The 22,037-nt window shown below is 41.5% G+C and overlaps 1 protein-coding gene across 1 annotated transcript in view; it reads left to right on the top strand.

The window, feature by feature from the left end:
- Nucleotides 1-7,012: 7,012 nt before the first annotated feature.
- The window catches only part of raver2 (ribonucleoprotein, PTB-binding 2), an 88,634-nt gene continuing 73,609 nt past the window's right edge, over nucleotides 7,013-22,037 (top strand). The window contains exon 1 of the mRNA XM_014992689.2: nucleotides 7,013-7,576. Coding sequence (XP_014848175.2) covers nucleotides 7,295-7,576 — 282 coding nt within the window. The 5' untranslated portion in view covers nucleotides 7,013-7,294. The remainder of the gene's footprint in view (nucleotides 7,577-22,037) is intronic.

Genomic DNA, 22,037 nt, shown 5'->3' with positions numbered 1-22,037 from the left:
TGCACGTCCCTCCAGAAGTCGTTAAAGGCCTGCTGAGGTCCACAGAGCGGAAGCTGATTAAACATCCGGACCTGGCACTCACATACAACCAGGAGATTAAGAAGTTGGTTGATTCTGGTTACGTGGTGAAGCTTACCCCGGAAGAGATTCACAGTTCTACTGAATCTTGGTACGTGCCACACCATATGGTACATCATAACAACAAGGCTCGGGTGGTCTTCAATTGCTCATTTGAGTTCCAGGGCACCGTCCTCAATAACTACCTCCTGCCAGGCCCTCCACTGGGGCCTACACTACTGGGTGTACTCCTCCGCTTCCGTCAGTATCCTGTGGCAGTGAGCGGAGACATAAAGGCCATGTTTCACCAGATCCGCCTGCTCCCTGAAGACTGTCCTCTGCTACGGTTCCTGTGGAGAGATGGTGAAACAGAGAGGCTCCCAGATGTATATGAGTGGAGAGTCTTACCTTTTGGAACAACGTGTAGCCCTTGTTGTGCTACATTTGCCCTTCAGAGACATGTGAAGGAGCACCAAGACACTCATGAGGACATCTATAAATCTGTCCATACAGCCTTTTATGTGGACAACTGCCTGCAGTCCCTTTCTGACCCACAGGAGGCCAAGTTGCTCATTGACAGGATGAGGGAGTTACTCTTCCAAGGTGGATTTGAGATAAGACAGTGGGCCAGCAACCTACCTGAGGTGGTTGCCCATCTGCCCAGCATAGCCAGGTCAGAAAGCTGTGAACTGTGGTTGAACTTCAAAAGCCTTGATCCACAGGAGTCAACATTGGGTCTCAGCTGGCACTGCCCAACTGATGTCCTGGGATACAAGCATCGCCCAGTGTCTTACACGACTGTCACGTTGCGCAATATTTATAAGGTGCTAGCCAGTCAGTATGACCCACTGGGTTATATCTGCCCTTACACCACAAGAGCAAAGCTCATTGTACAGGCCCTGTGGATTAAAGAGAGAGGATGGGACGATCCCATAGAAGGAAGTCTGCTTCAGTGGTGGCTCGAATGGGAAGAAGACCTGTCTAATCTCCAACACATCATCATCCCTCGCTGCTACAGTCCTCACAGCATCAGTGGTACCTCAAACGAGGTTCACATCTTCTGTGACGCCTCTGAGAAATCCTATGGAGCTGTTGCCTATCTGAGAGTCACAGAGCAACAGACGCACATCTCCACTTCTTTCATCATGGCACGCTCAAGGGTTGCACCCCGCAAACAGGTGTCGATTCCCCGACTGGAGCTGTGTGCTGCGTTGACAGGAGCCCAACTAGCCAAAGTGCTCCAAACTGAACTCTCATTACCCCTGCACTCTGTCTATCTGTGGACGGATTCTACTACAGTGCTACAGTGGATCCAGTCCAGCTCCTGCAGGTACAAAGTTTTTGTTGGGACTCGGATTTGTGAAATACAGGAGTTGACCTCCTCAGAGCAGTGGGGGTATGTGAACTCTGATGAAAATCCAGCTGATGACATCACAAGAGGGAAATCGCTGTTAGAGCTTACCATCTCCAGCCGCTGGTCACAGGGCCCCCACTTCCTCACACAGGCTCCTGACACCTGGCCGAAACCCCCGACAGAGTTCCCAGATTGTGGTAATGAAGAACTCAGAAAGACCGCTTTCTGTAGCTTCACATCTATATCTCAAAGTCTGCCAGATCCTACACAGAGCACATCGTTAGAGGACCTGGTTCTGGCCACCCACCAATCCCTGCATGGGGCGGCTGCCACCTCATTCACTGCTGCCGAGCGTCAAGAAGCAGAGACTCAGTTGCTTCGCTCTGCACAGAAGGACAGCTTCCCAGAAGAGGTCCAAGCCCTCCAAGCAGGTGACACTGTGCGCCCCAGCAGTCGCCTTAGTGCTCTTTCCCCTGAGTATGACAGCCTCAGTGGACTGATCAGAGTTGGAGGCCGCCTGCGCCAAGCTATAGATGTATACCCTGACAGCATCCATCCAGTTGTGTTAGCTCCTGATCATCCTCTGACTCGTCTCATCATAAAGCACTACGACGCTCAACTGCTTCACCCAGGTGCAGAGAGACTCTATGCAGAGATACGACGCACCTATTGGATCCTCAGAGGTCGACAGGCCATTAAGAAACACCAGTACCAGTGCGTAGACTGTAGGAGATGGCGCGCCTCACCTTCCACACCAAAGATGGCTGACCTTCCCTCAGCTCGTTTGAGACTCTACAAACCCCCATTCTGGTCTACAGGCATAGACTGTTTTGGACCGTACCTAGTTAAGATTGGACGTCGAAGAGAGAAACGCTGGGGGATCATCTACAAATGTCTGACCACTCGATGTGTTCACTTGGATCTCCTCCCTAGCCTCGACACTGACTCTTTCCTGATGTCATTACGCAGGTTTATTGCTCGCCGGGGAAAGCCATACGAGTTGTGGTCTGACAGAGGCACCAATTTCAGGGGAGGCCATAAAGAACTGCAGAGTGCCTTTGAAAACATGGCCCCAGTGTTGCAGCAACAGTTGGCCAAACAGACCATCAATTTTAACTTCAACCCGCCGCATGCTCCTCACTTTGGGGGAGCCTGGGAGAGGGAAATCAGGTCAGTCAAATCAGCTTTACAAGTTGTCCTGAAAGACCAAATTGTGGCAGAGGAAGTACTTCTAACAGCTCTCATAGAGGTTGAAGGCATCCTTAACTCTAAACCTCTCGGTTATGCCTCCTCTGACGTGGCTGACCTGGACCCCATTACACCAAACCTTCTGTTAATGGGGCGGCGGGATGCAGGATTACCACAAGCAGTGTATGGTCCTCATGATGCCCTGTCCAAGAGAAGATGGCAACACAGTCAGGTCGTCAGTGACCATTTTTGGAAACGCTTCATCCAGGACTACCTTCCAGGACTTCAGTTACGACAGAAATGGAGGAAATCTACTGATAATACTGCTGTGGGACAAATTGTGATGATTGTTGATTCCAACCTTCCCCGAGGACTGTGGCCCGTCGGGACCATCACCAAGGTTTTCCCTGGGACGGATGGCGTTGTTCGAGCTGCTGAGGTGAAGGTCAAGGACAGCATCTACATTCGCCCGGTAACCAAACTGGTGGAGCTCCCGGAAGTGCCTGAAGATTTGGACCCTTCTTCTACCTAGTGGACTTTGTATGAGTGTATTTGTTTGCAAATACAGGGGCGGCTGTTAAAAGTCCACCTGTTCGTTTTAGCACTACAATACCCATAGTGCATCTGTTCGTTACCCATGGTGCATCTGTTCGTTTTTTCTTGTAGTTCGACTTTCATCTATACCAGTAAGTCATCGCTTCTTTCCTGTACTTCTGTGGTTCGGTGGCATTAAAATCCATCAATAGAAAAATTCTGAGCTGCATGCCTATTCCTTCTGACCGAGGAAGATTCAATTGACGAGACATCCGGAATTAGTGCAAGCTAGCACGCAGTCTTTTACAGTAATTGTTGTCTAAACTGAACTCATCGCTACAAGGTAATTAGTTTCACCTTGAGGTAAAAAAGTACTTTGAGGAGCTGACAGATGGGAGCTCTCTCCTCACAACCCAAATATCTGATCCATTAGTCTGAATTCACTCAACTCTGCTCTTCAAAGACATGCATGCTTCTCCCTGTCAGCTTCCTCCTGCTCTCCCTCCATCCCTGGAGCTGTCTGCTGCTCCCTGTCAGGGAAAACACTGAATTAGAGCACCGAGCTCGGTGTCCAAGCACCCTCAGGTCATTTCAGTCAGTCTCCGCTCTGCCAACCAGTGCAGCAGACATGCACCAGCAGCACTTTTTCTGTGTGTGTGTGCTTGTGTGTGTGTGTGATGTCAAGTCCCCCAGTCCTACTTTCCTAAATGCATATTAGCAGTGTGGTAATCTGGACCCGGCATGCAAGGGAGAATATTTGCAGTTTGCTACTGATTTGACTTTTATGTTTTGTCCCTTTGATTTTGTGAAAAATACAGAAAATCTTCTCGATGTCTGATATATTTTTCATTAAAGAAGCCTCATTTATGCTTTATGTTATGCAGTAGTTTATGCAGTATGTTCATGGCTGCTGTAATTAGGACATGAATTGGGCAGGGAGCTCTTTTGGATATTGCCCCCATGTGTTGGGGTCAGCTGTTTTTAGTGGGTCACACGTCCTCTAATCTCTGTTTTGCCATAAGAGAAATGAATCCACTCTGCACCGGTGACAGTTTATGTTGTGTCTGCAGATGGGTTGGTTGATGTGGACCAGGGTTATAACAGTTTTCGTTTTTTCATTATAGTTTAGTTATGTTTGTTTTAATTACTTTTCAGATGTTTCCTTGTTTTTATCAGTTTTTATTGGTTAAATATTAAGTTCTAGTTTAGTTTTTATTAGTTATAATAGTAGTTTTAGTTTTTTCATACCTGGTTAATTAGACAAGTGTTGTATTATCATTATGTATACATTGATTGGGTACTGAATGCTCAACAGAAGATACTGACTGACTCTGGTGCTTTTTCCCAACTTTTGCTGTCGCCATTTTGCAGAATAACGTAAGCGGCGCAAGGAGTGTCGTAATTTACTGACAGCTGACATAAACTGCTTGTGTCGGGAGGGATTTATGGGATTTATTTCACTTTAGGCACCAGCAGCAATTTTCAAATGTATTTGTGTCAATGATACTCTCAAAGTAAAAATTGTGGAGAAAATAGTAAAACTAACAATTCCAACAATACGGACAGTTTTTGAGGGTTTTAAACATCATTAATTGGAATTTATTGTGACAATGAAAATTCTAAACCTTATCATGATGATAAATTTATCACGATTAAGGATAAATGATAACTTCCTACCACTAGTCTGTAGATACAGCTGCAGATAATTTTCCAACCAACTCTTCCATTTCTGGAAGGAATGCAGGATGATCATATCCATAATCACTCTGCACAATCTACATGCACATGTGTATTTGCTAATCTTCCAACTCCTCCACACAATGAGCCACTTTGACGTTCAAGGTAAGCCCTTCCTCTCACCCTCCCTCCCTCCTGAGCCCTCCTGCTCTCTCTTCCTTCCCGTCCTCACGCCTACTGAGCTCGTCCCAGGTGCCCGCTTTGCCCGCTCAGCCACTCAGCCCACCCACGCCCTCGCACTCTTCAGTCCCAGCGAGCAGCAGCACCAAAACGTGTTCCCGCTTTCTTCTTCTCCTCTCCACCGCCACCCACTCCAAAGGGCTGTGAATCACCGGCTGACACGCTGCATTGGCAGGGTTCTTGTGTTTTACACAGAGAACATCTAACATCTCTTCTCCTCTCAGTTTGTGAAGCGCAGTCCATTATAACAAGAGGCTGACTTTCTGCATAGGTAAAAAGCTTTGGAAGGATGGTTTGCATAACCACACCATGTGGGGCGTTTGCAGGCCGATGTGATTTATCCGTAACACTCTGCCGGCACGCATTTTGCCAAGGGACCGAGAAAAGAAATTAATTGTTCTCTCATGGAAACGTTGTTTAGCACTAAGTGGAGTGATTCATGCGTCTCCAAAAAAATCAGCCTGTTTAAGTGACAGGCAAGTCCTTGTTGTCTTTCCACAAACCCATTGCTCAGTGATTCATGTCCATCAATCTGTCCACCATCACTACTCACTGTAGAAGCAACACAAAGCCTAAAACCGGGTATTTCATCACCGTTTGTTTTTTACAATTAAAACTGTCTGCTTCATCTATTTGACCTTTATTTGCGTCAATGTTATCCAGACCTCAAAGCATTTCAGAATCAACAAGACTTAAAAATGTATAATCTCAGATGCTCAGACTGACCTGGAGGTTTGTTGCAGAAAAGAAAGGACAAAAAAAATGTCCAGATGTGTAAAACTGGTAAAGACATTTCCCCAAAATACTTGTAGCTATATTGGTTGAGAGAACTTTGAGACACATCAGTGTCACAATGAAGAAAAATTAGCTTTAATGTTCGTGATTCTCATGAGAAACTGTGTTTTGGTATTTTTAGTACTGAAAATGAAACTGAACAAACCAAGAGCCAAATGATAAACTTGCTTCATTTTGAAACAGAGCTACACACATTGCCCTTTCTTTGGCCTTTCTGCTTTGGAGTGGACTGAGTACAAGCCTAATTGAAGCGTTCAAACAGTCCACACACTGTACAGTCACTGAGTTTTAGTTACACTGGCTCAGCCACTTGGCAAAGTGAGATCATTTTCACCCACTGACAACTGTGATTGTCTGGACTTCGATCTGCCAAGAAACACTCCACACAGATGGCGAGAGAGAGAACGAGGAGCCCGGTTTCACCATCTCTAAAAGGCCTCGGCACAATTGTGGTCTAAATATTTCCTAAGTGGGTTGATGTGTGCTAGTTGACATGCTTGTGTGTCTATATGAGTGTGGATGCAGCATGTGAATGCGAGTTTACAGCGTGTGTTCCTGTAAGCGACTCACGCTGCCTGCGGAAGCTACATGGGCATTGTGAGGACTCGGCAGGGAGCTCTGCTCCCCTTGTGTTTGCCAGGAGCAGATTTCCACCCACGGTGGGCAGGCAGGCAGGCTGGCTCAGTTGGCTGCTAGGTTGGCATTCACTGGATGACTTGGGTAGACAGGAGGGAAGGCACACAGGCATTCATAGCCACATAATGCACACACAGAGAGCAGGAGAGCTGTGGTGGCTAAAAGCAATTCTCCACTGAATGCCTTTTTTTCCCCTTCAGAACTGTGCTGCTAGAGGAGAATAAGAGCTGAAATGTAGAAGTTCTTTATAGAAACACAAAACATTTTATAGATGCTACATGTGGTTTATTTGATTCGTTTTTTTCTTTTTGCCTAAAATCAGGCTCACAAAAGTTTTAGGTTGAATAGAAACAAAGGTGAACTCTGACTAAGCTTATTTGTAGTACACTGAACAGACAGTTGGGGGCGCAACTAGTTCGAGGTGCTAGCTGCAGAAATCAACTAACAATTTTGGTTTTTCAAACTACATTTAAAAACTTGTTTTTTATATATATAAATGATGTTCATAAATAGATGGAAAAAACTGCAACATTAATTTGAATCACTATTGATTAAGAATAACACCAGACAAAAAATATGGATTAAACTATTTAATAAGGGAGCTGACATAAAGTAAATATAAAATAATTGTTTTTCTCAGTTCCTAGAAGGGTAAATTATTAGATCTGAATAGTTTAAATGAATGTTATTGTTGCGTTTATTCTGGGTTGTTGGGACGCACACGCCTCCCACCTGCTCTCTCTCTTTCTCTCCCTGTCTATATTTCTCTACCTCTCTCTCTCTCTTTAAACACTTTTCTCTCAGCTTCCCAAGATGGCGGCAGCCTCGTCCATCCAGCCGCCGAGCGTTCACTCTTCTCTCACCCGGGATAGCGCGCTCTCCCCGTACATGGACAGCCCCGAAAGCAGGCAGCCGGAGGATGAGGAGGCGGCGGCGGCGGCCGCAGCGCAGCCCTCCGAGCCGGGCGTCTGCCTCCGCGACCTGCCGGACCTGGAGCCGGAGGAGATCGAGAGGAGGCTGGCCAAAACTCGCCGGGAGCTGAGCAACAGGAGGAAAATCCTCATCAAAAACCTGCCGCCCGACACCTCCAACCAGGTACGCCAACAGGAAACTGGTGCAAAAAGTTAACAATGTGCAGCTCACTTTGAGTTTTTTTGCGCTGCAGGGAGACCCGGGAGTAACTCCACGACTCTGTGGTCCAGTTTGCATGAGGCTCTTTTTAAAAAGCAAAACGTGAAAAAATTATTAGTTTATAAGAAAGTCATTCGTAAACCCCAGAGGTGATGCGACCAGACGGTTCCCCACCCTAAGATAAAAAACTTTTAAAGCAACTTTAGGAATGCTAGTGTACTTATTCCAGAAAATAAAATAAAATAAAATAAAAAATTCACTTGCCACTTTAAACTTACGAATGTTTTAAATTTGACTAGTTAAAGCTGGTCTTTTAATTTTTTGTTTGCAAATGCAAAAAAAAAAAAAAAAAATGCATCTACAAAATTGAATACACTTTATTAAGAAGTAAATAAAAGGACAGATTAAGAACTAGTGTCTGCAAGGTTTAGTGAAAAGTCCTGTGTGCACCATGGATCAGTGGTTTAAAGTAGTCATCTTCCAATTGAAGGTTGTAGGTTTAATTCCAGCTTCCTCTAAGGCTCTTACTCCCAGTTTACCAACTGATTTGTGCATAATATGGGTGCTTGAGTGGTCAGTATTGCCTACTAATGGGTACTGGAAACATCAAGTGTAAGTGCATGTTTCCATTTATCCTAAAGGGAGGAAAGCATCAGCTAGTTTTCCATTTCAATAAAGGAGCTAGTAAAACAGGTGTGCAATTTATTTCATGCAAAGTAATATATTTTAACTATTCATTCATCTTAATGTTGACAACAATGGCTTAGAATGATCAAAAACCCTAAGTTCAGTTTTTCAGAATGTTAAAATGCAAAGTAAGACTGACAGGTAAAACAGATTTTTATCAGAGAAATGTTACTTACATGTTACACCCTGCACAATTATGGAGACGACAGCAGACTTTACAGTTGTGCTGCAGCCTGTTGTTGACAACCTCCACGAGGAAGGATAAGCCATAAAAACTCATTGCTGTTGAAACTGGCCGCCTGCACTACTACATATTAATGGAAAATAGAGAGAAAGGAAAAATTATTGGAAAAAAATCTAGCACAAACACAGGAAATAACTGTCACTGTAAGAAGCTTGGGTTACAAAGCCCAATCAAGACTTTCTTGGAGTTTTGCAAGGCATGGTCTGTGCCTAGAGTCATTGCTGATACAGATGTAATGGTCTACAGTCATTGGATTCCTTGTACTAAGCTACGTCTGAACCAGATACAACTATTATAGAGTGCCAGAGTCCGGAGGAAGAGAGGAGAAGCCCAGAATCCAAACTGCTTGAGGTCCAGAGTGAGGCCAGGTCAGATGTTGATCTTTGATGGTGGTCCTGGCTACTTCACAGAGGAAACCTTGTATTTTTGTTCTTTCGCTCGAGATTTATGCCTCTTGACAATAAGTTACTGTGTTTCCATTATGAATGTGTGCAAAACTTTGTCAATATTCCTCTAATGTTGAAAGCACACAATTTGAGAATTGGGTTGTTTCCATTTAATAAGAAACGCAATTAAAATCACACATAAAAAGTTGGTTCACATAAGTCATTAACATGCCACGCCAAGATGCTCCAACTGCTTCTTGTCACCTTCTTCTTCATGGTTTGCGGCAGTGGCAACACCTGATTGTTGATCATGTGGCTCATGCGATGTGAGCCACATCACACAAGTGTTTTTGCAAAACTTATTTTGCAGTTAAAAATAATTAAAAAAAATTGATAGAAAAAAACAAAATACCCCATCCAAGTGGCAAAGTTTTTTTTTACTAGAAAAAGAAAAGTGTTATTTTGAAATTGGCATCATTCTGTGCAGAGAGTTTATCTTTGTAATTTCAATTTGTGCAACTTTATGGTTAATGGAAACGCAGCTAGTGAGAGTAGAATGTAAGCAGAATGGTACATCCCGAACTTTTCCCTTTGACCGTTTAGACATGGATCAGTTGCCTGTGTTAAGATATTCTGAACTTCTTAAAAGTTGGAAATGGTTTCAGATCAGAAAAAAGTCAGTAGTAACAGCCTCAGTGGAGGAAGTGTTGAAGTGACCTGAGTTTTCTGTGGCAGCAAAAAGCACACAGGATCATTCAGAGGTTCCTCCCCCACCTGTTGCTATACACTGCATTTTTACTGGTTGTTCGGTTTCCATTTTTTTTCCGGCTTGTGCTGTATTCATTGTCATGTCCACCCCAAACTTTTCTCATAAGTACCAGGTGAAAAATGGAAATGAAAAATAGAGTTGGTGTTTAAAACCATATTTCTTTCAGGTTCCTGTAATTGAGGCCGAATCCACTCAATGTATACACATATGTTTTATTTTACATGCACATATTTCCCTGTTTGTGTGTTTCCTTTTTAAAGACTACGGAGTGACTTCACGGTTTATAACTTCATGGCCTTTCTGATTTCCCCCGCTGAGCGTCATTCATCACTTGTGTCAGCATGCAGGCCTCCAGGAGGCAGCGTGTCGAGCCTGCGCCGGTGGCGTGTGTTCCTTCAGGCTTGTAGCGCCAAACATTCTTCCAGAGGCTCGCTGCCAAGGAGAGCCAGCGCTCTGTCGGAGCGTCGGTTCGTGTGCGCAAGTGCGAGGAGAGATGGAGTGTGAAAGAGCGTGACTGCATGGTGTGTGTGAGAAATGACAAGAAGAGGGGAGAAAAAGGGAAAAGTCGCTTGGATTTAGGTGAAGCAGCAGATGTGGGAATCTTTTGCTTTGTGTTTTCTACATTGTTCATGTGTCAGGCCGAGTTTTGAGAAAGGCAGAGCAGCATGGAGTCTATTCAGAGGAGTCGTTCTGACTTTTTGACGTTTGTCTGCGTTGGTTTCAGCTGGCTGTGGGTCTGTTCAGATGACATGGGCTTTAGTTTTACAGAGGAGTTAGTCAAATAGAAATGCTCTGAAGAAAAACAAAGAGAACGCCACGTTGCAATGCTCAAATAGTGAACAAAGACGTGCCAAGATTTTAAAAAGTTGGTTCCAAAATCTGTTAAAATGTATCGTCTTACTTTGGTTTTAATGAAATAAAGTTGTGAACTGACCAGCGTTTTCTCAGTCTGTGTGAAGCGTTGTGTAATACTGTGCAGTGAAGTTCCAACCCCGACTGTTTGCTACACACTGCTGGTCAGCAGGCTGAAAGAAGACTACTAAAGTTTGGTCATGCTTTGGATGTATGTCCAAACTGAATGTTGAGATAACAGTATAACTGGTAGTAAATCAACTAATTTGAATTGTTTTATGTCTTTCTGCTTTTGTTTAATAGCAAACATTAACCCCATTTAAAAAGAAGTCTATCAAATTACTGGGGGGGGGGACATTATTTCATGTCAACGAGGTTTTATTGAAGACGTTTCTTCTGGTTGGCATTAGCTGGTTTGCTAAATAAAAACTTGTACTTTCTCAATGATTTCACCCCTTTACCACATTTTTATGTTAGAAAACCCTGCTATGCTAAATTAAAAATGTGTAAATACACTACACACATGGAGAGTCTGAATGTACGGTACATAACTAGCCAGTACTTCTGTGGTTCTGTTCAGCTCCATCTCGCCCGTTTAGCCACAAACCAGAGAGGCCTCTGCTGCAGACCGGATAAGTGTGAGTGCATGGTACACTATGTCAAATATATGGGCTATTGACAGTCTTCATCTCAGAGAGAGGTGGGGGATGGGAAAGAAGGACGATGAGTACAGGAAGAAAGGAAGGGTTGGGTTTGGAATGAAAATGAAATAACTTCGTGGGAGCCATTTGGTGGTGAGGATATGAGTCAAATCTTTTTCTATAAGTAGCTTTAATAGTTTTCTAATGATTTATTAAAGCACTGTGAGCAGGGCTATCATATGTTTACTCCCCATATGTGCATAATTTCTCAACTGCTCATTAGTTTAGGTTATTTTTGGCCACAATGTAGCAAAATTGAATTATGTGAAATTCCGGGTTGGTGACTGATTACTGGTATATGTTATCACCAAAAACCTTGATGGGTCCATGAACCATAGATTAAATATTTGTACTGTATGTACAAAATGCATGTCATCATTGCAGAATAAATACATTATTACAATATATCTTTTAAATTTGCTCATCATGTATATGAAGAAAGTGTGGAGTTTAATTAAATTGCTATTCCAGGAAAAGTTCTATTGGGAAATGAATGTCAACATTTTTTGTCTTTTTTATTTTATTTTTTATTGTTCTGACACAAACAAAACACAAAATCCTCAATAATGATATTTTATTATATATTATTTTACTTCTTAAGAAGTATAAAGAAGCATGTTGTCTAGTCTTAATGTTTTTAAAATGGAGATGTGTATCTTTATGTAACCTATTGGCCAGTTAAAGGAGCCTCTTCTTTAGAAGTTAAATATTTTACATTGTACTTTAAATCAAGTGCCAACAGATTAGGAAACAGGATTTAACCTCATGTACTTGTAGAAACAGAAAAAACTGCTTTACTGTTCTTTAATGAGTTTGTAGTAACTAAACTACTAAAAGATGAAGGTTTCTCTGATGACTTTCTTTTTTTTTTCTTCCTAAATCAGTTCTATATTTATATATTTCTTTCATGGTTGATCTAATTCAGCACTGGAAGCAGAGGTTTCCTGGTCTAATTATTGAAGTTTTAATTATTGATGCCCTATGCACAGCTCACTCTGCTTTGCACAGTGGGGTTACAGTGTGAAATGTCTTTTCTCCTGCAATCTTTACTGGAGAAAAAAATCGGATCAGTTGTCAAAACAAAATGTTTGGTAGTATCTGATATCAGACAATTGAATCAACTTAAGGCTTGGTTAGCAATGCCTGCTGTGGAAAATTGTAATCAATAGTCATATTGTTGTTTTAGACACGGAACAAAGAATGACACATTGAATATATTCAAAGTCAGCTGCTGATTAAATTTCATAGCTGTTTTAAGAAAAATGGCTGAGATAAATGTCTTGTGTCAGCATCCTTTAGAATGTGGAAAAATGATGAGCTTAAAAAAATTTGCCTGCATGAAAATGCCTGATTAGACTTTTATTATTCAATCACACATTCACATTTGGCGGGTGGGCTCTGATCTCATTGCTCCATGGAAATGCTTTTCAACATGTCATGGAGTGATGGTTGCGTTTCTAACCCCCAAATCACATCTGCCACATGTCAAGTGTGGAGAGGTTCTCTGACCTCGGAGCCCCAAGGGCCTGAATGAAAACCAAACTCATTTATGATTCATTCAATGCATAAAAATGGCACCATTACCAACATATTACATCTAGGATTGATATAGTTTGCCTCCACCATGACCAGACATGCATAATTCCTTTTTGTTTTTCCTGGTTTTCATAAAAATCTGTTTCATAAAATGCCAGCCTACACTGTAAAGATCTAGTTTTCATATCCATAAAGCTACATATGAATAAGTAGTAGTCGCTTACATAAACTTGTGTTGGTTGGATCCAAGTCTGACCTTTACATGTTGACATGTTCTACACCACGAGTCCGTGTCCAGTTGTTTTTTGCATACTGCTAAGCCCAGATGTATTCAAATACGATGAAGCATCAAGTGCAAACACAACTTCCTCCTGTATATCTTCCTCCTCCTCTTCTTCCTCCTCTTCCTCCTCCTCTTCACTTTACATGCTGAGGTCCATCTGTGTCAGGAGCAGATGTTCAGACAGTGTGCAGCTCCTGACAGTGGGCAGCCTGCGGCCCCTTTTCTCACCTATTGAGTCTGTGTGCTCTCGCTTTAATTGTACCTGTTTAATGTGGCATAGTTGCCTTGAGGTTCTGCGTCTCTTTTGGGTCGCACACATTTAAAAATGCACCTGTCATGGTGTATTCTGAGCCAAAGTGTGAGCTTAAAATTGGATTAGAGGATGTGCAAATCTGAAAAGTGACTGTGTCACCTTTAGATAGACCGGGGAAAAAAGAGTTAGATGTTGCAGTTTGGAGGAATTTCAAGGCATTCTTATATGCAGTAACCTGTTTAGAGAAACTAAAATGTCTCACTTCTGTACTTGAATGTAAACATGCATTGTGTTGATCATGAACTGTCAAATAAGCAACATTTACTCAAGGCTGTGTGCTTAACCCAATCGTCTTTGTATGCATAACGCCTCAAATTCTTTCCTGGAGTTTGTAGAGGATACAACCACTGTAAGCCTGGTCTTTGATAAAAATCATGCGGCCATGTAGAGAGGTCCATGTACTGTATGAAGAAGAGAGAGGATTGCACATTTTAAATCCTTCATCTGCTCGCTCTTGCCTGATGGTTCAGTGCTTCACAGTAAAAAACAAAAACATCATCTTCTTTTTAAGAACTTTACAAAGACATCGGCTGCTAAACATTTTTTAACCACTGCAGCATAGAATTTGTCTTCACACACAGTTTTGGAGAGTGTGTTGTTCCAGCTGCACTGCTACAGGCAGACAGAGCCTGCAGCTGATAATCAAGACACCAAAATGGATGATGAGGTTACTGCATCCGAAGCTTGAGGACATCCACGCAGCTTGTCTGAAGAGCTGGCCAAATGGCATCATAAGTGGCTCAGCTCACTCTGGACAATCACGTTTTTCACTCTTCCATCAAAAACTGTTTCTCGGATCAGAGGTCACAGCACCTTCTGAACCTCCGCAGCTCTCAGCACAGACACTTTGCTCTTTGAACCTTTACATATTGTACTTAAAATCATGTTTTTTAATGTCTTTTGACAATATTATATTATATTTAGAATTATGTTTCAATGTTTTTGTCTTTGGAATAACAAAGACAAAATTCTAATCTCTTCCATTCCGTTGTCTACAATGGGATTTCCCCATATGGTGTAAGTTTATCTCAATATTTTGGATAATCATATTCAATTCAATTCAAATTTATGCACAAATGTACAATGGAGTTTGTACTCTGAGTCCTCAACAACAGACACAGTAAATGCCTAAATCGATAAGGCATTTATAAAAAACAAGATGTAGAATGTAAACTAAAAAAAACAACTAAACAAACAGGAGATGTTAGCCACTAAGGGCACCATCTGTTTCATGTTTATAAAAAATACATTATTATCTTCCTATTTAAATTAGCAAATTGCAAATGATTCTCACATACATCATGTGAGAATCATTGCACATGATGTGCATCTGTTTTCTTCTGTCATTACATGGTAGCTAGTGTTGGACCCGTTAATAATAACCTCGACCTTCTTGAATTTGTTCAGTGAAAATCTGACATTTTTTTTTTCCCGTTCAATGAACGTATTAAAACTAAAAACTCAGAAGGGTTTGGGTGTTTAAACACAGCAGTCAACCTCATGTACTTTGCACTTTTTTGCTTAATTAAAAATCAGATAAATGCTAGAGAGATATTCTTTAGTAAATGGGAAAAATCTCGCAAGTCCTTCGCTGGGTTCAAAAGTATGACCTTTATCAAAGTTTATAGCGTTTTTCTCCCATTTGTCTGTTTTCGTCCTTAAAGAAAGGTCGACGTACTCAGAAAAATTTGTGTGTAAATAGTGAGAATTTCTTGCATATTTTAGGCATTTTAAGTGTAGTTTTTTTTATTATACTACAAAACACTGAGCAGGGTTTACAGTGCAGTGTTGACTATCCAGATAATTCATGTAATTTTTGTATTTTGGCATTAGCTCTTCTCAACTGCTAAGCCGGTTATGGGAGCCATTTGGTTAACCTAGAAATCCGACTCTTTGTGAACAGCTTTTTGTAACCCGATAACACAATAAGCGCTCATATTTTTCACATCACATGATCCCACTGAGATTCAAAACTTATCTGTCAGATGGCAGAAGTGGGAATTGTGCTGACAGGATAAAAGCTTTGGAAGTAACCTCGAAAGAAAAGGATTGACGGGATAAGTGCAGGTGGAGTGAAGAGGAGACTAATTGGATAAAAGGCTAAAGGAAAAATAATGAGTGTGTGGGCGTGTGTGATGTTGAGGAAAGATGGCTTTGTTTTTGGTTGAACCAACAGGGATCTCGTTCATTGAGACGAATCTTTTTATCTTTCGAAAAAGGAAACTCTTTTCACTCTTATTGCTCATGTTTTTTTTTTCTTTCTCTCTGTTGTGATTAAACTCTGTTACTGTACTTCTTTCCTACTGTTCACATCAGCTGCCATCACTGTGTGTACATGGATGTGTGTCATGGGGCCTTTGAAGGGGTTGTTGCCACTGCATTGGATCCCGCAGGTTCCTCTTCACTACAACTGTCCACCCTTGGTGTTTATACATTAGCAGCACATGCTTGCATCAGAGGGTGCTAATGACGGTGCTATGAGCTGGCGCAGTCATTTTGATGTACGTTTGACTCGTGTGTTTGACCTTCCTGTGGAGGGGGAGACCTACAGTGATCACAAACCCCGTGATTACATGACGCATGGTGGAATAACAGTCAGACGTAACGGAACCACTCTGCTGGGTCCATTTGATTCAACTGCTGACAATCAGGTCAGTGGGAGAAAACCTGTAGACGTTTAAAGCGGTCAGATCAGAGAAGAAAACCAGCTCAGGTTCCATGTCTAAGCCAGAAACTACAGCCAGTCCACAAAAATGACAACAAAGTGTAAATATACACACTGCTGCTTAGTGTCGTAAGCCAAAAATACCAGCTTGAAGCTATCGAGTCTTCTTAACTGTTTATGTTCATAAATCTCCTTTGAGAATGTTGGTTTGTTCTCTGGAAACAATGAAATCTATCATCCTGTCACTCTAAAGAGGGAAGACTTCATATACAGTGAAGCAATTTCATATCTTAGCTTTTATAACTATAACTAGTTTATAACTAGTCATGGTCATATATATATATATATATATATATATATATATATATATATATATATCACACAGCGGTTTACGGTTTTAGTACAGGACAAAATTATGAAAATGTGACACATTCCACTTTTCCATAATTTGAAAAACTCGAATGTGCCCACTTTCAACTTGATATAACACTAAAACTGTCTCATGATGAGCACAGCTTGTTCTTACCAAAACGGCCGCTTATTCTCCAAAAGCTTTAAATTTTTGCCTTAATTTTCAGATTTCCACAAGACAGCCAACCTTTGCAAATCTAATGTGCTCCATGATGCACAGACGTTAAAATTAAGAGCACGTCGATAAAAAGAATTTGGGCTAATGTCAATATCTAATATAATATTGCTGTAATGGGCGGCACTATGCACCCTCTAATGCAGTGTTTCTCAACCCTGGTCCTCACCGCCCCCCTGTCCTGCATGTTTTCAGTATTTCCCTTCTGCCACACACCTGAGTTGTATCTCTGGGTGATTAACAGGCTTCTGCAGTACTTGATGGTTATGCAATCATTTGAATCAGCTGTTGTGGAATAGAGGTACATCTAAAACATGCAGAGCAGGAGGGGGGCGGTGAGGACCAGGGTTCAGAAACACTGATCTAATGGGAGAATTTCAAGGGAAAAAAGCCATTTTCTATCCTACAGTCAGGAATGTAAATTGAATCTCTAAAGTTTGCTAAATACCATCTTCTAATTGTGTGTATTTTGATCTGAAACCCAGCTGAACTATTCCAGTTCAAAATATGCACATGTGACAAAATTGTTAAGCATGGTGGAGGATCTGTGATGCCATGGGTCTGTGTCCCATCCAATGGCCTTAATAAACTTCTTAACATGGATTTTATCTAGGCATTGGAATATTTATAATTTAAATACTATTCAAATGTATGTGGCATCATTTACTGCAGGTTTGTAGGTTCCTGTTTTCAGGCTAATATGCAAGCCTTGAGCTAAATAGCTAAAATCCTGTCCTCAGTCATTCATCCATTACCTGTAAAAATGTTATTATTAATAAGAGGTTTGATAAAAGGGTAGCTTCTATTACTTTATCAGATTTTATAATTGCTTACTGTGATAAATGGACCTCATTCTGTAACAAGTCAACAAATCAGAAGCTGCAGAAATGATGGATATTTGCAAAATGTTGTGACAGGTGGACTCTTGATATGTTCAAAGTGAGTGACTTGCAGTTCGTAAGAAAAAAAAACAACAAAAAAAAAAACAACCTTCAGTCTGAGCGTGGTTGCTTCAGGGCCAGAGCCATGCAGAGACTGGTGGGTGTGGAGAGGAGGGGGGAGCGGGATCACACTGGCTGACTGCAGAATCTGTCCCGTCTCAGGGCAAAACACCTGCTCCCCCCTGCCCACCAGCTCTGCCCTCGCAGAGATCAAACCAACCGCATCTCTGAGAAGGAAAAACATCATAGAGAGCAAAACGCAGGAAAAAGAATCAGTTGGATTCCTTATAGGTGTTCACAGCAGGGAAAACTGACAGAAAATACAGTACTATCAAAGTCTTACTGCCGTCCTGTGATATTTATGCAACTGATGATAAATTTTAGACTATTTTCTATCCAGTAGCTGATTCCATGTTCTTCTAAAAGCTCTTTAAATCCGGTACCAGAATTATAAACTACAGTCTTCAATATGAAGGGCTTGGAAAGCTTGTGAGGTTTTCAGTGTCACTTTAACAGTCAGGAGCACATGAAGCCTAATTTTTGAGGTTTGAACGTGGCAAACCTCCTGGAAAGTAATAAGTAACAATGTCATAATTATGTAAAGATATAATTATGAAATTTGTGTGCAGGTATAACTGTTTTAATTTGCTAAGACAAAAATTAAATTCTGAAAAATAAATACATGCCACATCACCCAGTCCATCTAAAATTCAGGTCTGACTCAAAATCCAAATCTTTACTCCACCTGTGGCTGACTTGGACTAGTTGGACACAGCTGAACAGGTGGATTGATGCGTCCACGGTGACAAACAACACCTCTATTACACCACTTAGGATGTTTGGCTGAGAAAACAACACATTTACAGTGCAATTTCATAGAATCTCACTTCAAAACAAAATCTGAAATATCCCTTTAAAACATAGGTTTGGTTGATTATTTGCTCCCATCTCAACCATTCTCATCTTTTCTCCTGTTGTTGTGGCTTTGAGTCTCTGCTGTTGCTGCCCAGCTTCAGTGCATCATGTGTGTTTACTCAACTGTAATTTAACACAGCATCTGCTGATGGGGAGAAGATGAAGTGCAAAATACAAAGACATTACTTACTCTTTTATATCAAAGCAAAAGGGAGAGGAATTTGATTTGGAGGGCTTTTTTGAATGACGATTACTGTCACAGAAAAGAAAGAACAACAAATCATTGCCCAGCAGTGAAAAACAAAAGCGGAACAGAGTGGAAGACGACTCCAAACAAACTCTGAAGCAGGCAATCCTACCTGTGTGCTTGGAGTGTGAGGGTGCCTATGCTACTCAAGGTGTGAAGGCACGAAGTTGGTGTTTGAGAGATAGAAAGAAGCTCAAAAAGGAAAGGACATCTACACACTGGTATTTCTGCTTGTCTGCTTGCAATGTGTGAGTATGCACTTTTTCCACAGAGCTCTCCTGGCAGCCATTTAATGGGCCAGTGATCCGTGCTGTGCATGGTTCGAGCCACCTGTCACAAACACAGACAGAAACAGAGCTCGCTTCTTCCCAAATATGGGATGGAATATAAAAGCTTTCCAAGGTCCCTTAGCGACAGTTAGGCATAGTTATAGTTTTCCTTCTTTTGTGTATTTTAATGCATGGAGGTTTGAATGTTAAACTGTCTTACTGTCAAGCATTAACTGAATACAGTTTGTGTGTTTAGATACTGAATAGAGGCCATTTTTAATGCTCATTAGTGAGAAAATTGTCATCGCTAAAATCTCAGTCTTGTCGTGACAATTGAACAGGCTACATGTTGGCACCTTTTCCTGAGCTGCATCCTTTCATCTTTTATTTTCTCTCTAACATACAGACTCCGTCAGTAGGTCAAGGACGCAGTTAGTACCAGTAGGGAGGCCATTTGGAGTGGTTGTCCTCTAATCCACACCTTTCCCTCCTGCAGGTACTGAGCTGGAATGATGGCAGACTGTTACTTTGTAGCGGTGAGCCATCTCATTTTCAAGAGCTAAACAGGAGAATTTGTGTTTGTGTTTAATAAATGAAACAATGTCGCAGTAAGCATGGTTTTCATCACAGACACTTGATCTTTGTGTGAAGAGGAAAATCCCACTTGTTTATCTGTCTCGACTTTCACTTCTCCATCACCTTTCACAGCGTGTAAAAAGTGTGATCTGTGTAGAGACTTACTGAGTGGTACATGGGATAGCAAATGTCTAGTCTAACAAAATTATAAAGTGGATGCATGTAAATTTAGAGAACAGATTACAGATTATTTCAAATATAACTGTCTTAACCTGTCTTGGATAACTTTGGAAAAGAGATGAAGCATCTACCAGAGGAAGGCCTGTATGGGACCACTGAGACGCCTTTCTTACTCTTACTTTGGGTCTTGTTGTATCAGCTCTTAGTGAACCAGACTGGGTCCTATGATCTGTGGTTCTGAATGGCTCCTTCATCAGCTTAATGGACGGAGAATCTTTGCTCAAAATGTGTTTGACTGGGCCTCAAGGTTGTCTGTCTCAGGAAGGTCCGGCTGTTTTCTTTTGGCAGTGGCTCATTTCAGAATTGGAGACGCGAATTGCAAACAATTCAAGAACAGTCCTCCTTGAAAGTTAAAAAAAAATACTGGAAATACAAACAATACAACTAAAGTTTTAACAGCTTCATGTTTCTGTGTGTTGCTGGTCAGTAACTCTTTCTGTCATTCTTACTGAAAAATTAGTTGGGAGGTGGGGGAGTCTTAGATTCATTGACTTTAAGTTTTCCCACATAAGCTGTTGTTTTATTAAAGCAGAATTTCATTACATTTTCAGCATTCAGTTTTATTTAGTCGGCCAACAGCCTTTGTCTTGACAATATATGCCAACTTGCCTCTTGAACTGCCAGTTCATTAGTCATGCACACCCTCAGAAACAGATTTATTTCTGAAACCTGGCTAAGCCAGTCCAAATCAGAACTTTTCTTCTTTTAAAGCCATTTAGATTTTGGTGTATGCTCTGTGTCCAGCAGAAAATTACGTGCATGGATTTTTCCACAAGTACAAAGCATGGAACATCCTTGATCTTGAGAAACTCACTTTTAGCATCCTTTATTGAACGCATAGTGAAGTCACTAGTCAGAAATTCTGCCAAGTTTTATACTCTAAAAAAAACCTGTTGATTGGACATCGCATGGCTCAGTGGTAGAGCGTGATGCATAACGTGCTTCATGGTACACAGCTGTCCTCTGTTCGATGCCTGACCCATCTGATGCCACTTCCCCTTCTCTGTCTGCCCTTCTTCCCTTCCAGCTGCAGTTGAATGGAGACCACTGGTCTACTAAAATCTTAACAAAAACCCATCATGCTAGAAACAGTTTCAAAGCTGTAGTCGAGGAACAAACTGGTGATTTCCTGATTTCCTAAATTGAGGTGAAGAGCACAAAAGAGTAGCATACTTCTTTTTTTTTTTTTTTACTTGAACACATCATCACTTGCACAGATGTTATATGTGCCCTATTTTTTTATTTTTGTTCAAAACCTTTTTAATGATTGATAGGCTGCACATCATTGTGCTGTGTTAAGGAAGTGGAGCTTATCTCTGGATGGCCAACCCCTCCTATGAAAACCTGTGAAACCCCCCGCTGCATCCCAATATTTACTTTTCACCTTAGTTCCACTCTGAATCTACATGTATATCAAACTTAGCATTGTGAATCCGATTAAGGGAAATGTGCATGCTTGAGTGTAAAGTTTCACAGCTGTAGTTTTAAATTGGAATAACAATTTAGATAAGGCTGCTGAGGTCGATGGTGCATTGCATCTTGTTCTGCAGCTGTTAAACAGTGAATTACAGCTTGAGGCAGCGGCAGTGTGCGATGATCACGGAGCAGACAGGTGGGAAGGTCATTATCAGCTGTTCGAAGCACTACTAGTGATTTTATTTTCTTCTTTTTATTGCTTGTAACCTGCATGTATTTCTGCCAGGTGCAAGATCGGAATGCTATGCGTTCTTTATCAGGCCATGTGCTCTGAAGGCAGTTTTACTTTCAAACTTCAGCAAAGTGCGCCCCCACACATGCATGCAGGGAAATAAGCGGCCGGCTGCTCATGGTGATACTGGCTGGGCTAACTTGAAATGTCAGGTTTTGAAAATGTTAAAGCCTGCAGATTGATTGTTATTGCTAAGAATGAACAGGAAATATTTTCAGAACTGCAAGGCTCAGGGAAACGGCTTTGGTCAACTACCCCCACTGGAGGGTAAAAAAGGTAACTACCATGATGAGCACCCAGAAGGAATGGTCCAATTTGGACAAAGTTGGGTACACATGCACACTTGCAATTTGTATATAGTTCACCAAATAGCATAGAGTAGCTGGTATTGTTTCTGTGTGGAGCACATAGTGTTACAGGCAGTTGCTGGAGTCACATTGTAAATAGTTCAGCAGCTGTCTACCATTTGCAGTTCCTGATTTCTTAGTATACTTTAAAGCTGCAGTA

Source organism: Poecilia mexicana, unplaced genomic scaffold (assembly GCF_051168715.1).
Source record: "Poecilia mexicana isolate PSO_F unplaced genomic scaffold, ASM5116871v1 scaffold_4, whole genome shotgun sequence".
NCBI lineage: Eukaryota > Metazoa > Chordata > Actinopteri > Cyprinodontiformes > Poeciliidae > Poecilia > Poecilia mexicana.
This window is presented reverse-complemented; position numbering and strand designations above follow the sequence as displayed.